Genomic DNA, 15,938 nt, shown 5'->3' with positions numbered 1-15,938 from the left:
TGGTTGTCATGCTGGTCTAATGAGGTGGGCCCTGTGAGCAGTTCAGCTGCATTTGTGTGGCACTGTACCTTGGCTACTAAATCCTACCAGTCTCTAACTGAGGAACCAAACTCAGTATCTGTAATCTTGGAGCAAATTATATGCCCACTATTAGATCATATAAAGACTTTGTTTGGGAAAGGTACAGGATGCTTTTTTGTTTTTTTTTTTCCCAGGCAACAAAGGATCAGGGAAAAAGTGTTGGGAAAGAGACTTCCTTTGTCCAGTTGTTGTCTTCACCCCAGTAGGTTTCCTGTTGAGCTGTTGTCTCTGATCTGAAGCCAGACATTAGATTTCAGTTCTCTTTAAAACTTTTTTTTTTTTTTTTAAACCACTGAATAGCACTTTTTTTCTTTGCTTTTGAGGCACAGGAGTGAGGTCTTGATCCTAGATTCATAATATTTTTGGTATTTCAGTTTCTCTACGTACCTGGGAGGGGTATTAAAGCGAAAATGTCATCTTCCCTGAGAGATGTTGGTGTATTGAAGCTGTTTTAAGATTGCAATTACTATCACTCAGCTTCTTCCAGAAAAGACCACTTCAAAAACATAACTGACAGTATAGCTAAGGAAGATTCATGGGTGGCATATCTACAGAGAATGTTAAAGATGGGGCAGAGCTGTCAACCAGACTGCATTACACTTTGATAGAGCCTATCAAAGTCTGAGTCATGATCACTGGAACTTTGAGAGGGGAAATAATGATATTTTTCTGACTCTTGTCAGTTAATCTTGTAGTCCCTCTCGTTACTGCTTGGTCACTGTGGCTTATTTCAGTTCTCCATGCCCCACAGAAGGTGATTCAGCTTCCTCCATCTTCCTTATAGCTGGCTGCTGTGGTTATGTGAGGCAGTCAGCCCTGGAGGGGTGTTTTTATGAGCACTGACCTATTTACCAAACAAAGGAATCCAGGCATTGAAATGGGAGGGAGGGGGAATGCAACCTCTGAGGAGCTTTGTGCAATTCATCAGGGTTGCCTTCTGTTCTGCAGAGAGGGTTACTTTTCAGCCATGCACTTCAACTTGGGTTTTGGTTTGTCATCATGAAGGACGTTAAAGAAAGATTTAAAAGTGAATGTGAAATATATCGCTGCATTACATCTTGATTTGAAGCCTGAGAAGGACAAATGCTGTGAGATGCACAGGAAAAATGGTTGTGCAGCCTTTACAGGATTCCATGAATAAGAAAGGATGATCTTTCTTCTAGGATGAAAATCTATCTCAACAGTCTGTGATAGAGTTGGGATCTTTTTGTCTTCCTCCCTGGGCAGAAACTGTGTGGATCAGTTCTGTCACTGAAGCTCGATGGCTTACTCTGTGTAGTCAGAGACCCATGACTTGTGTCATTTGATTTGCAGGACCCAAATAACTCTGATTTCTCTGGTTGTTCTTGGAGGGGTCAGTGCATATAAATATCCATGATGTTTGTTTACAAACAGCAAGTGGTTTCTTCTGACTTTCTTCACTGGAGAACTTTGTCAGACCAACAGCATCTAGAGTGCTCTCTGGCTGCAGAAAATCTTGTCTTGAAGTAGTAAAAAATGGGAACTGGGAAGTCTGTACACAGTAAACCAAGGAGCAAATACCATGTTAGTGGGAGAGTAGGAGGTGCACAACTTCATTCCTGGAGGGGAGTCATATTTTAGTGAGACACCTCTGTATCCATGCATTTTCACATATGAGGTAAAAAGTACTTAATAATAAATAAAAAGTATAAAAATATTTTTTAGTATTTCATGTATTTTAAGTACTTAAAAATACATACTTTAGTGTATTTGAATATAAACTAAAAGCAAAGTCTTGAGGTGCTGATACTGTAAAATTACTTGGCTCTTAATGTGAGCTAACATAGTGATTAGTGAAAATATCACAGAATACTAGGGTGCAGGTCAGCTAATAATGTTAATCGTAAAAATAGTACCCCTGATAATCATCCTCGCTAACCTTTAATTTTATGAGTGTGAGAAGACTTGTTTTGGGAACTGTGAGACAGCTACTGAATTAAATGCTGTTTTGTATAGAATTGGAGTGATGCAGATTGCAAAATTTCTGACACCTTGTTTGTTGAGAACTTACTTTGCAGGTCTGTGAACTTTTGCACAGTTATCAATCTAAAATTTTTTTCACGTAGTGTTTGGCTCGGGCTGAGTTAATATTTCCATGCAAAACATGCTTAGAAGAGGTTAAGGAAAAAGTGTGTTGTATTGTCTTTGTTTAAAAACCATAACAAAACCCCTTTGTGATGATTGCAGACAGCCCAGCAGATGTGTTTTCTGAGTGATGTAATAGCAAAAAAGGTCAGCACGTGTTTGACTTCCATTCACAAAAGTATCTTAGGAAAGGGAAATCACAATCTTTATATAATATAGGTGTATTGTTCCTGATGTACTGTAGTCAGTTCCAGCTACTTCCTTTTTCTAGACATTGATATACGTTTCCTTTTCATAAAGTCCTGTAAAGATTATGGGAGAGAAATAGGAAAAAGAAAATAAAAACTCAGAAATATTGTGGCAGAAAGTAGAAGAATTAATATTTTAGTAGTCAGCAAGAGTTTGGTCAGGTGAAATAGTAGCTGAGGCAATTTTGGCCATTCACAGGGCAGAAGAGACTTCACTGGTAAGAACTTAGGGTGCTCTGAAGTTGGTCAGAAGTTTTGATGACTTACCTGTCTAAAGAGGCCTTGTGGCATTACTCAAGGGAGCATTTTCAGAGGATTGATATCAAGGAAAATGGCAAAACCTGAAAGGAGATACAAGGGTAAGGGGAGACAGTTACAACAGTGATGGAGTAGCAGGTTAGTTCACTGGAGAGGTACCTTGATGGATTTGGTAAGACTCTCTTGTGGACAAATTGAGAAAAGGAAGAATATGTGGAATGTAAAATGCTGATATTGAAGTCAGAGCTTGAGTGGATCCATGTACTGCTCTGGCTTTTCTGAAGAGTGGATTTCTGGCATGTGATTGCCACTTCAGGTAGACATTGTGAGAGGTATTGCTGTGAAAAATAAACAGTGGTATTAAGCTGTTAGGGAGAGGACTAGAACAGTGATGCTGAAACAGATGAAATACCGTTGTCTTTGCAGTGTCACGTAATAGTCATTACCAGAAATATGTTGACATCACTTTCAGTCTTACTTGTGTATTTCATGCTGAGACCTCCAGCATCACCCCCTGTATGAAGAGCTCTGTCAGCTGTTTAGCTTGAAGAATTTGATGCATATGGGAGAAAAAATGCATGTGCATGCACGGTATAGGACATTCTTAATTACACATTGTTTAGAAGAGCAGGCCTGAGTGTCTCATCTTATTTTCAAGTGATAAGGAGTGTGCTAAACTTTGACTTCTGTAGGTACCTTTTTACTCCTCCACAGTGCTGGTTTATGTACCATGTGATGGAAAAAATGTTTGTGCTCCACTGCACTAATTAACCAAGAACTGCTGTTCCCAGGGCTGTGTTGGCAGCTCTCTTGAAACCATCAATAGTGCTGCTAAGCAAGAGAGGAGGCTCTCAACAAAAACGCTTCAGCTTGACTGAAAGCATAAAGGAAGGGAGGACTACTACAACCTTGAAAAGAATTTCTGAGGAAATAAACTATATGTTAATAGGTTATCTCATATGAAGACCTGAGTGTACCAACTAATGACAATTATTAAAAGTGCTAAATATTTTAAATATTTATAAATTAATAACGGGAAGCCTATTCTTATAAATTATTGTAAAATAATATCACTTTCCTTCATTGGGTTTTGTGGAAACAAACCACAGAAAGATAAAATGAACATTGTTTTAAAACTTTCCCTATAAAATGGACATTGTTTTAAAACTTTTCCTATCTGATTAAAATTGAGTGAATGGAAGGGTAACTAATTTTTCAAAGTCATAAAAATCACGAGATTAATAACAAAATGCACTAAGGGAAATAATGTTCTTTTACATTAAAGTCTTAGAAATATTTTATGAGCATGAGAGACCTTACTTTGATGCAGCTAAACAGCCTGATTATATGCATTGCAAGATACTGTTCAACACTGGTGTATGAATTATGTCATGTAACTTCTGGAGAAATATAACTTATAAAGAGTATTAAAAATAGTGGCATAACACAGTGACATGACACAGATCTATTAGTGTAAAATCTGTCTTCATTTTTTTTAAATACTCACCTAATATGCAAATATCAGACATCTTATATACAACATAAATATATGATATCTAATTTCCAGAAGCCCCTGGGTTAATTTGTATCTTTGACCCTGTTCTCAGATTTTGTAGACGCATCTCTTTCCTGCAAATAGCTGCAGGAAGCAGCTGTACCTGCAATTCATATAATATGCTTTGAGATCGTGTTGGCAAAAGTTTTATCTTGGCTTCTATTTCTTGCTTCTTTTCTCTTTTGCCAAGAAAAAATAAGCTTATTTTAGTCAGTAACTAGCAAAGATTTTATAGCATCAAGCTTTGCTGTTCCTTATCTTTTTTGAAAGTGCTGTGACTAATTTTAAGTACCTACATGGTGCCAGTTGTTGAAACTACTTACAAAGCATGTCTTGAATCTGCAGATGTTTACACAAGTTGGCTAGACCTAACTTCTTTTCCCTTAGATTTTAGAAGTAATGGACATTGGATCAGACAGATAACATGAAACAGCCAGGGTCAAACATGAAGTCTGTGCAGGCAGGTTTTGAACAGGGTCTGCTGAGATCTGGAGAGGGAGGCAGGGAGAGTATTATGTTTTCTTCAGAGTGTGATTGTGATAGTCTTAAACCACTTGTGAGCTAGACACAGACTTGCTAAGTAATTTTGGAGATGGGTGATAAAATTGCAAAGTGAAGTGGTGATCTCACTTTTAGCCAGCAGCCTGTGGTTAAAACATTTACAGAAGTACGTTGGATTATCAGGCTTAATCCCTTGCTTTGCTTGAGTGGATTTTTTACCCATGCTTTCCACTGTCTAGAGGTTTCCCTGGCTGCCACAAAATGAGAGGAGAGAGATGCGCAGGGCTTAATTTGTCCTCCTGGTGCCATTCCACTTTGTATAATTAATTAATCATTCACTAAGGCAGGGTCCAGAACACGGCTGACACATCCTTTGAATACTGCTCTAATTACTAGACCAGAGAGTGTCCCCCTACCCTTTTTTCGCACATCTGTCTCAGATGCTGTCTGATCTGGAAGACAACAATGTTTCCAGGAAGAAATAAAAAAGCACCAAAGAATAGCCTGATCACATGATTAAGGTCATAGGGTAAGAGTGATAGCTTTGGATTTTTCCTGAGCTGATACATCAAGTGGGATTTCAGGGCTTTTTTCATGAAATCATGATAATGTGAAAGACATGAGGCCTCTATCACACCTTCGTATGTCCAATCCTATCTTGAACTGGATTGTCAAGTACTGTGTTAATACACACCAACAGAAAATGGTTTTGTGAGAACTGAGGTTTTTTAGGCACATATGTTGAATCAGATATTCATGACTCAGGTGGTGTTTGTAACATTGATCAAAATTATTAATAAGGCTTAATGCTTAGTCATCTGAGGAGTTACGTGGAACTTCAAGGGATAAAGGTCCAGATTTAAATAAAAAAGAAACACATTAGATGTTTGAAATTTAATTTAAGCAAAATGTAAATCCACAGTTGAGATCCTGAAAATCCTTATTTTCCTGTTGTTTCAGTATCAGCTATGCTTTATATATAAATTAATGTATAGCTTGAATGTATTTAAGAGAAATAATTTTCAAGTTTCATGTACTTTTGTTTTATATTAAATTTTTTTCAGTGTGAAAATATTACTAGGAAAGATAGCTTTTTGCTCAGCATAGATGCTCCTTGCCCAAACTCACAGTTCTTATCCTTCAGAAAAGACAGGAAGAATGTACCAGAATTATGCTGGGTTTATCCCTAAGAATGGTGCTAGGTACAGACTGTTGTTTAACTTCTGCGCCCAGCATCCCTTGCACAATGAAAGTTGTGGCATGCACGTCTGCAGCTTCATTCTCTGAAGGCTTTGCTCTGCCTACACTGGTTACAGCAATCACAGGGCATGGGCAGCCTCCAGTTTAGAATTTAATTTGTGGGTGATGTGGTTGCTAAAGAATGAAAACTTTTCCAGAAGTTTGTTTATTACTAATAGTGCATATGAGTCATAGAGAACACAGAAAGACTCTGACATTGCTGGGAGAGTTTGCAGGCTAATAACAGGAAGCAGTCTTCTCGATGCGAACTAAAATAATGAAAATTATTTTGACAGCCTGGAACTAAATGTCACTTCTACAAAGATGCTTTCAGAAGAGAGCCACATCCTGAGAATGACTCAGAGAAAGTTGTATCACACTGATGACAGAAATTTTGAGAAGTACTCCAGAACCGAGGCTTCTCATTATTGTCGTTGCTAATGTTATTGGTGAAGCAGGAAATTTTGTACCCGTGTTCCCTAAGCAAATAATAGAAGATGCACTTGTTTTCAGGAGGGAAAAGAAAAAAAAACCTGTACATAAGTGCTTGCCTAAAGATGTGTTTAGTTTGGTCTCATCAATCAAAATTTAAGTGGTTACTGAGTTGAAGCCAGTATCAGAAAAGTAGAAAACTTTTCTGCAACTTGTGCAAGAAGAAGGCTTTTCAATGAAGAAGTGGTGATTTTTTTGAAATATTTTATCTCAGTGTAAAACCCAGTTACTTTTAACAGATGTTTATATTCTTAATAAATCATAATGTATAGAAATGTTATCTTTGAGGCTATATTCAATGAGTACCTACAATATATAAACTAATAGGAAAACATTAAAATTATTATTGACATACTTAATATGTCAATTTGTATGTATAAAAGATAAAGCTACAGCTGTTTCAAGAAGCTCATATTGCTGGTTCTTAAATTTGGGGATAAATAATCTGCTAGTCCTTGTTTCAAAGAGATGGCAGCTGAGAGTGACCATAGCAGTAGGTGAAAGCGTGCAGTTCTTTCCAGAATCTCTCTGAATAACTGATTGTGCCACATACACATGCATAATTTAATTTAGATCTGCTAAACGCAGTCCAAAGAAAACACTGTGGGTTTTATAATTAGTGGAAAAAGTAAGAAAAGCGAAGATATGGCACAAGACCAAGTTTTAATTTCTTCTCTTTTTTTTGTGTTATTTTCCATCTGAAATGAAGCATCTAGTAGCAGGAAGGTCCATTCCAAACACTCTTAGACAGTGATCTGCACTCATTAGAGCCTACAGTAAAAATCTTCCTGTGACTACTTTGCACATGAAAGATGATTCTGTCCTAGTTAGAAATTGATTAGTCTTGAAATAAGTTGGTTGCGAGCTCCTTCTGAGTTGAAGACGATTGTGTCAGCCATGGGTTTCTGATTGTGTTTCCTCTAGAAAGGAAAGCAGTTGTATCAGAACAGCAATGTGGTATTCCTGAATTATCATTTAATCTTGATAAAATTTGCTCTGTTGACAGATATATGAGTACCTAGGTTTGGGTTTTCCCCTTAATGCTGTTTTATCCTTACAAATTTACCCTGGAAGCTAAAAGTAACCATACACAAATCACAGTGTAGCTTGAAGTGGCAACTTGCAGAAATTCAAGCACAGTGGACTTTTCAGAAGTGTTTTAAAGCAAAGATCATCATCTGATTGTGTGTAACCTTTCTTTCTTTTATTGAAGATGGAATGTGGAACACGGAACCTCAGAAGATAGTTAAATTGGGGGTTCTGCCTGTTAGAAGTCTGCTTGTGATGGAGGAGACCATTTGGGCTGCATGTGGTGGACAAATTTTCATAATCAGCACTGTGACGCATTCCATAGAGGTAAACACTTTTAAAAGCATCGCTCACCTGTTATGCTTCAGGGTATAAGTGGTGAAATTTTAAAGATGAAAATCTGTTTAAGAAGCATCATGATTCAGGAAGCTTTTTATTCAATGTGGTCTCAATTCTTTTAAATCTCACTCTTTTAGTTTGTAATTCTGCTGTTGTGTTCTCTGCTGATGTCTCATTAGACCTTCCTCCCTTTTACCCACTGGTTTTTGTAAGGTGCTTGAAAATAATAGAATATTTGGGGCAAGAGATTTTATTAAAAATGAAATCTCAGGTAAGGCAGCAGAGAAGTGGAATTTCATGTTAATTTCATGTTTGTGAAAGCCTATAGGAAATTCATGTTAATTACAGCAGATGGTTTAACTAAGAGACTGCTTCTATATAGTTAGATGTTACTTGTACCTTGTGATAATTTCATAAATATTTTTTCAGAGTTTTGCTTCTCTGTGGCCTACAAAAACTGTATTTGCATAAGAGCAGTTTCTCATGAATAGTCACACAAAAGCTGGCTTTTTCAGAACAAGAGAAGTGTTAAGGGCTCAAACTCACATTTGTGACCACATTTGCCAGAAAATGTTAAGCCCTTATTTCTGTCAAAATTACAGCTTTCACCAAAAGAACAACTTTTTAGTCCAGAAAAAGTTGGAGTTGATGAAATATTAGGAGTTCAACCTCTCCTTCAACCTACACAGAGTGTCACTGAATTGCATGATGTTTACAGCCATGAAGTTTTTTCAAACAGGAGTCATGATGAGCTCACAGCCTCCTTCTTTGTGTGCTTTGTTTCTGCTTTTTTTTTTTTTCCTTTGATGATCGTGCTTTCTCCCAACAATTGTCTGTTTGGTACAATTGATTCTGTGAGTCACTGTCATGGGTTTGCAGGGAAATAGCTAACATCCTAATTTCCTCTGTCTTTTTCTATGTTTTCTGAGAGATTTGTTTCATCTAATAAGATGCTTGGATCGTATATCCTCCTACTTTGCTTTTCTTTTCTTTAATGCTTGTTTTGTTGGTAGTTTGAATGGTACGATTAGGGAAAGATTTTGGATGAGTGATTTGGATAGGTGCTTGAAATGGACTGATTAGTTTCACAGCCTCTGGGACACATGATTGCTGTTCTACAGACTTTGGTAAAATCTCTCAGATTCTCAGTAGAAAAACAGTAAGAAATCACAGCGAGGTTGTTCCTGTGTGAGGCTGGATAGGTACAACCACATCTCTGTAAATAAGTTTGTTAATTCTGGCCTAATTCTGTAACAAAGCTCTCCCTAAATCAGGTGTTATGGCTGCAGTTTGGACTATGCTGGAATATTTTGGCAGAGGAGAACAAACCCAGAGTTAAACTAGTTTTAAGGATTAAAGAATGTTTAAAGCTTACTGTGTCATAATACAGTAAAATGTCATGGACTGCAGTTTTGAAACCAGAAGTTTGGAGACATAAAATAACAAGTACTCTACCAATATGTCTCAGGCATGGGAGTTTCATTTTTCAGCTGTTACTACAGATTTTCCCACAAAAGCATCACAGGAGGTTTCTTCTCATGTCTCAACTAAGCCATCTGTTGTATTCAGAGCTCAGGTTTTTATAAGTCCATTGTGCATACAATAAGCGCTGCAGCAAGCAACATAAGAAATGGTGCATATGGGTTGAGTAATGTTTTTTCAATATAAATAATTTTCTGCATGAACATGATGGTTTTCTGTATGTGTGGCTGAGGGCCATCTTTTCTATTTCACACAAATACCCATGGCATAGCATGTCATCTTCCTCATAGAATTGTGAATGAGCAATGATTTTCTTTTGCCTCTTTATGGGTATTAAGACATACTAATCTTTTTCTCTTCATCTCACCAGGCTAAACAAGTCACTAATGTTTTCAGTGTTGCTGCCTTCTTAGTGACCTGACTTGTTTTGATAATTTCCTAGGTTTATGTTTACAAAAGTGATCTGCTATGTTGTCCTTACCACGTTCACTGGCAATATTGTTTCAATATTATAGGATGCATGAGGCAATTTCAACTCTGTCTATATCAAACATTTTAACATCTGAGCTGCCGCTTCCTTATTGTGAAGAGCAGAAGCTTTGTTGTGTGAGGGGAAACAGCAGCGTGGAAATGTTTCTTCTCCCTCTGCTCTCTCTTGTTTAGAGTTAGAAGTAAAGATTTGAGTCAAGATCTTTTGCATAAACTTAACCTTCACTCTATCAGCAGGAATCCACGTGTCACACAGGGCTCACCTGTTACTTTTCCTTTTTTACTGAATACCTTCATATCTCCGTATATTTAATGTGGAGGTATTCCATTTATACTGCAATGCAGCTGCTTGCTAGTTCATCGCTACTGTCACGCATACATACTATGTGCTCTGCATCATGTCGATTATCTGTAAAGGCATCTGACGAGATTTTAACGCCATATTTGTGCAAGCTCATGAGCACATTCAAGTCTGTTTAGTAAACTTGCCCTTGTGAGGCACTCTTTGCTTCACAGGTATCTCATATTTAACTGTCTGTGCATTTGCCAAGTGCAAAGTATGCTATCCTTGAAGACATTCTCATTCCATGCCTCCTTGCTTTGGCAAGATTTTTATTTAAGATTTTTTTATTTAATAATTTTTAGTAAATGAGCAGGTTTGGTATTGTGTGTATTGGGTTTGGATATTACTCAGGTCTGCTTTGTTCCCCCCTCCGATATGGGTAAGACTCTCAGTTCACTTGTTCTAATGATATGTTGCTGTAATAGAATGTTTTAGGTAATGGCTTTTATTGACACAATTCCACAAACTGGCACAATGCCTCAAGATCCTTGGCAGGGCACACATGAGAAATGCATCAATTGCTGTTATATATTAATTACATACTCTGATCCTCTTTCTGTGAAGAAGAAATTTTTCACTTAGTTTTGACCCTAGATCTGGCAGTTGTATTGCTGTTGGCTGCAGACCTACACCCAATAATGGTCTGTGTGCCTGGAGCTCCTTGTTCTCTGCAAAGGCAGTTTGTGCTTGTTTCAAAATTTCAAAAACTGCCAGAATATTTAATAGAATAAAGTCACCAGTTGAGTGTCATTCTATCCTAGACTGATTTTTCTTGTTTTTAAAACTTTGCTAACTACTCAGGAGTTACACTGAAATGTTTAGCTGAATAAACAAAAAAATGGAAATCCCTATACATGAGTGTGTGCTGCCCAAGTATTGTAATTTCTTTAAAGCAGTGAAAGACATTTGTTTGACGTTCAGGGTAATGACATCCATTATTCTCTTCACCTGAAGCAATTGTGGTTCATCTCTTGGTGGAGCTGTTTGGTATAAGTGAGCACTCCCTCAAAAGAAGGGCTGTGCTGTGTCCCACACTGCTGAAACACTGGTGAGCTGCACTGGGCTGTGGCATCCATGACACCTTCTGCAGCTCCTGTGCTGCTGTAGTTCGAATGGGAGAGCCTGAGGGGGGAAAAGCCAGGCTTTGAACTGAGAGGAATGTACGTATGAAAACTAAAAGAGAAAAGGAAAATGAAGTTTAATTCTTTTGATAACAAAAGGAATAAGACATATTTGTTCCTTTGTATCTGTATTACTTGTTATAAAAAGAAAAGAAAATTAGAAATAAAAGGCCAGCTCACTGGTTTTCAGATAGATATGTAATTGAAACAGGTGTCAAAGCTATCATTTATGCAAAATTTATGCATAAGAAGGTGCAGTTTTGGGGTATGTTCTTGCTTTATGTTAGAAGATCCTTTCAATGAGAAGAATAGTTCTTTCTACAGGCCTTGTCATGTTTGCAGTATACAGTTTTACTTCAATGGGTCTGTGTGTTCCAGCAGACAGCTGTACGAATGGCAGGACAGACTTAAGTGAGAGTATAATGAGTTGGCTGGTAAAAATGGAATGTGACAAAAATGCATGTGCAAGTTGTTTTCAGTGGCACCAACAGAGTTTTCAGCTGTGGTCGGATCACTCCAGAGAAAATTCGTTTTTTACAGTCTGCTTCATTTTTCTTCTAATTTCAAAGAGTGCAAGTTGCTGGTCAGGTTTGCTTCAGCAGCCGTGGGTCCATCCCCTAGAAGTTCTCAAAAGCCAATTAGTCAGCAGTGTAGGGATGTATGAGTGTATAAACAAAGTAAATGTTTTAGAATCTTTTTTGCAATGGAACATGCATGATAAGAATATCAGCAAATCTAGTCAAAAGGACTGTTTCTGACTTTGGAAGATTTTTTAATGGATAAATTCTTCTGTTGAATAGATTTTATGATTTTTAAATTGTCTGTATCATTTGGTAACAAAGGAATAATGGTTACTTGAGGAAAACAATGAATATAACTGAGCCTGCCAGAGTTGCTTACCTTACATTCTGCAGTGTTATTATTCAAAGAATCAAAAGGTAATACAGTAACACTCAAAAACTGAACCACTGCCTGACAGCTGAAGGGAAAATTCTATTCATTTACTAAAACCTGAACATTTGAAGAATAATGTTAACAAATGAAAAACACAAAAGATAATTCCCATTCCCTTTAAACAGCAAAGTTCTCAGTGAAAATAATAATTTATGCAGTAGTAAAGTATGAAAAGAAAATTAAGTGCTTACTAAACATAATACCAAAAGTTATGCTTTGTGGAAATCCTAAATTTTTATTCTTTGTCTCTGATCTTAGCCTGTTAGTTGAATTTTGATGGAAGATTTGGACAATATATCTATAGCCCTATTATATTTAGATTTCAACGAAAAAAAATACCAAAATGTAACTCTTAATTGTAATGCCTGGAAAATTTAAGTGTATTTCACAAGGAAGGAGGAGGTACTTCTGAATTTTATCTGCAAATGTAATAAAGAGTATATAATACATTAAGTGAATATTAGAGCACTTATTACTTCCATACCCCTCAGAGAGAGATTTTTATCCAAGGAACAGTTTGCCATTTATTTAGCTAAGTAAGTTTTGTGTTTATCAGACTGGCTTTCTCATAATAGCTGGCACAACAATAAAAGGCTGTGTTCAATTTCAGATTCAGTCTTCTTACAAGACAAAACTGGAGGGGGGTGTGGGGAAATCGTTCCTTCTTGTTAATGATTAAGAAGCTTTACTGCAGCTTTATCTCCCATGTTAATAGAGACATACAGAGAGACAGGTTTCTGCCTCCCTGGAGCCAGGTTGTAACTGGCAGTAGATCAAGGGAAAAGGTCTTTCTTCAAAGTGTTGTGTTACTTACATTTAGAAAGAGGATTTTGGCTTTTATAATGAGAAGCAGCAATTCTTTGAATGACAGGAAAACAAAATAGCTAAAACTTGTGAAATTCAGAAGCATCAAAAACCAAACCACAACATTAAGGCTCACATTGCTATGTGTGTAATTGAGCAAATATTGTGTGTTTATATTCTTAAACACTCTTTCTAAATATGACTTTTTATTACATTCTATTATTCTTGCTATAAAAAGATCCTGTGGCAGAACAAAGGCAAAGTATTTTTTTATTGTTGAAATAGAAGTTCTGCTGTAGATAAAAGTACAGCTGTGGTAGTTTTCCCAAAGGAATATAAATAAAGAAATACAAAATCCTTTTAAGTCTGAACTGTTTTGGGGCTTGCCAGCCCCTATCATGCAATATTTTTAGAAAAGAGAAAATCTGAGTTACTCTGTCATTAGGTGGGACTTTGGCTCAAGCGCTGAGACTCCTTCCATATTAATGATGATATATTTCCAAAAAAAGTCACAGGGAAATTAGCACATCAAATGTGGCTATCTGAACATATCCTGAGCAAGGCAGAGGAAGCTTTGTCCTTGTCAAAGAGGATGAAGATAAAGTGCCTACACTGAAAAGCTGGTAAGAAAGGTTGAGTGATATCCTTGATTTGCATCTCCCCACAGAGCCCTTGTGTTTCTTGCAGAACCATTTTGAAGCCCACCAAGAGGAAGGGATGGTGATCTCTCACATGGCTGTGGCTGGAGTGGGAGTCTGGATTGCCTTCACATCTGGATCTACTCTTCGCCTATTCCACACGGAGACACTGAAACACCTCCAGGATGTTAACATTGCCACACCTGTTCACAATATGTTGCCAGGTAGCTGAATTGCATCATATGGTAACATTTTGGTTTTATCACTGTTGTTCTCCAGTGCTGTAGATTAGGCCAGAATCAGAAGGTTCATCTCAGACTTTGAGTCTGAGAAGTGTCTTCTGACCATTTGCTTTAGTAAGTCATGGTCCATCTCCTGCCCAGGTGAACAGTGTGTGCAGTGAGCTGGTTGAGTAACAGCTCTTCTCCTTAAAGGTTATCAGTGTAATTAGGTAGATAAGCAGCTGGATTCTTCTTTTTGGTCATATTGTATGACTATGAAACAGTTGAACAGTGTAATCTGTTATGAAAATGTGTTTACTTTGCAGATATTAGCATTTACTTTTGGAACCTTAGAATCAAGTACACGATGAAATCATTTTGCCTAGTATCTAGACCAGGAAAACACTTGCTTAATTCTAGTTACATCAGTAGATCCAAGGAACTCAGCTGAAGCACTCACATACTACCATTTCAGAGTGTGTTCAGTGTTTTGCTGACTGGAGCTCTAATTTGTTTAATTAAATGGTTAGTCTTAAATCTAACCTGTGGTTGTTAGAATAAAATTTTAAACATTAAAGCTCTTTATGTGTTTTAAGACAGAAGCTGTTCAATAGGCAGTTGAAATGGCTTGTATCAGTTTAACAAGTGAGTGACAAGGACCTCAGCATCAGCAAGCACATCAGGTGGGAGCTGGGGCAGTGCTGGGACTAAAGACAGAAAAATGGTACTGGTGTGGCTGAGCATGAGGTATCCATGAGTGGACAACCATTCTTTCTGTCTCTCCCTGTTTGTAGACTGGAATAGACCAAGCTTCTGCAGTTTTTATGGGCAATGTGTGCGCCAACTTTATTGCTTATTTTTTCTAGCTGAAGCCAGTTCTTCCCACATAGAGATTATATTTTTATTCTCACAGGAGTTAGGTATAAATCTTATATCAAAAATGTTTCACTTTTTCAGTCTCTGCCTTCTTACCATGTTTTCTTTCAGATGGTATTAGCTTTGTGATAATCGCCATTATAAATTGTCTGTCTGTCTGTCATGATCCAGACAGGGTGCTTTTTACATACTGTCTTTGACTGTAGCTCCAGCACTGAACAGCAGCAAATCACCTGCCTTTAAATAGATCATTTGATTGAATTCATCAGAACCGTGCAAAGAAATCAAGATCAGTTGTAAAAAGATTAACTTTTAGTATGTTCCGCTGTTCATAGTAGGGGAGAAAAGAAAAGTAACACCTCTCTTATATGTATTTTCCGTATATAAAATATATACGGAAAATTAGCTTTTTGTTCATTGCCATGGCAATAAAACTGTTGATATAACATACTATTATTTTTGTAAAAAAAGTTTTAGCTAATTATAGCTTCTTGGTGTCGTTCTTACCCATTTTAGTTCCTTTTTTTTTTTTCTTTTTTTTTTTTCTCTCTCAATGTCTTCACAGAAAGCACACCAGTGAACAGAAATGCAAGTTTATTCCAGGAGTAGGACATTATTACAGCAAATATTCAAAGGGAGACTCCTTTCTAAAAATGAACTGAATTTCAATTATTTAGCAGCAGCTTTCAGGCCTGTTTAAATGATCTCAAAAATGCTGCAACAACAAAAGCTAAAAGACAGAGTAGTAGGAGGTTTACATAATAAAAGTTCTTACAGCAGTAAGAACTAAAGCAGCAGTTTTGGAACAAAAAGGAGCTAAAGAGTAAATCAAGTTTTGTATAGTATATACTGAGATAAAAAGGATAAAAAAAACCAAAGTGAAACTGAATTACAACATGGTGAAATAGCTATGTATTTACAATATATGTATTTGCCTTCATGAGAGATTTTTACGACATGTCGTTTTAAAGGAAACAGCTCTGTTAGCTTTCTGAAATTCAACAGAAGTTCCTTAATATGCAGCAATAACAGATAAGCAAAAATTCAAGTGGTGTTGAAATGAGAGAAGAAACTGGTGTAAAAGTATTGCTAAGAGTCTTAAGAAGAAAGATTAAAAAAGGCAAAATCTCTGAATAACTTTGAAGAAGCTGGAATTCTTTCC

At 36.9% G+C, this 15,938-nt stretch overlaps 1 protein-coding gene across 3 annotated transcripts in view; it reads left to right on the top strand.

Moving 5' to 3' along the window:
* ARHGEF10 (Rho guanine nucleotide exchange factor 10) overlaps positions 1-15,938 on the top strand; it is a 108,451-nt gene that overhangs the window by 82,806 nt on the left and 9,707 nt on the right. For all 3 annotated transcript variants that reach the window (XM_066179818.1, XM_066179817.1, XM_066179816.1), the window contains 2 exons: positions 7,694-7,836; positions 13,729-13,903. In XM_066179818.1, coding sequence (XP_066035915.1) covers positions 7,694-7,836; positions 13,729-13,903 — 318 coding nt within the window. The remainder of the gene's footprint in view (positions 1-7,693; positions 7,837-13,728; positions 13,904-15,938) is intronic.

This window comes from Chamaea fasciata, unplaced genomic scaffold (assembly GCF_029207755.1).
Source record: "Chamaea fasciata isolate MVZ Bird 193981 ecotype frontalis unplaced genomic scaffold, bChaFas1.0.hap1 SCAF_3, whole genome shotgun sequence".
In the NCBI taxonomy this organism is placed as follows: Eukaryota; Metazoa; Chordata; class Aves; order Passeriformes; family Sylviidae; genus Chamaea; species Chamaea fasciata.
Note: the sequence above shows the minus strand (reverse complement) of the source record. Positions and strands in the feature narration are given on the sequence as shown.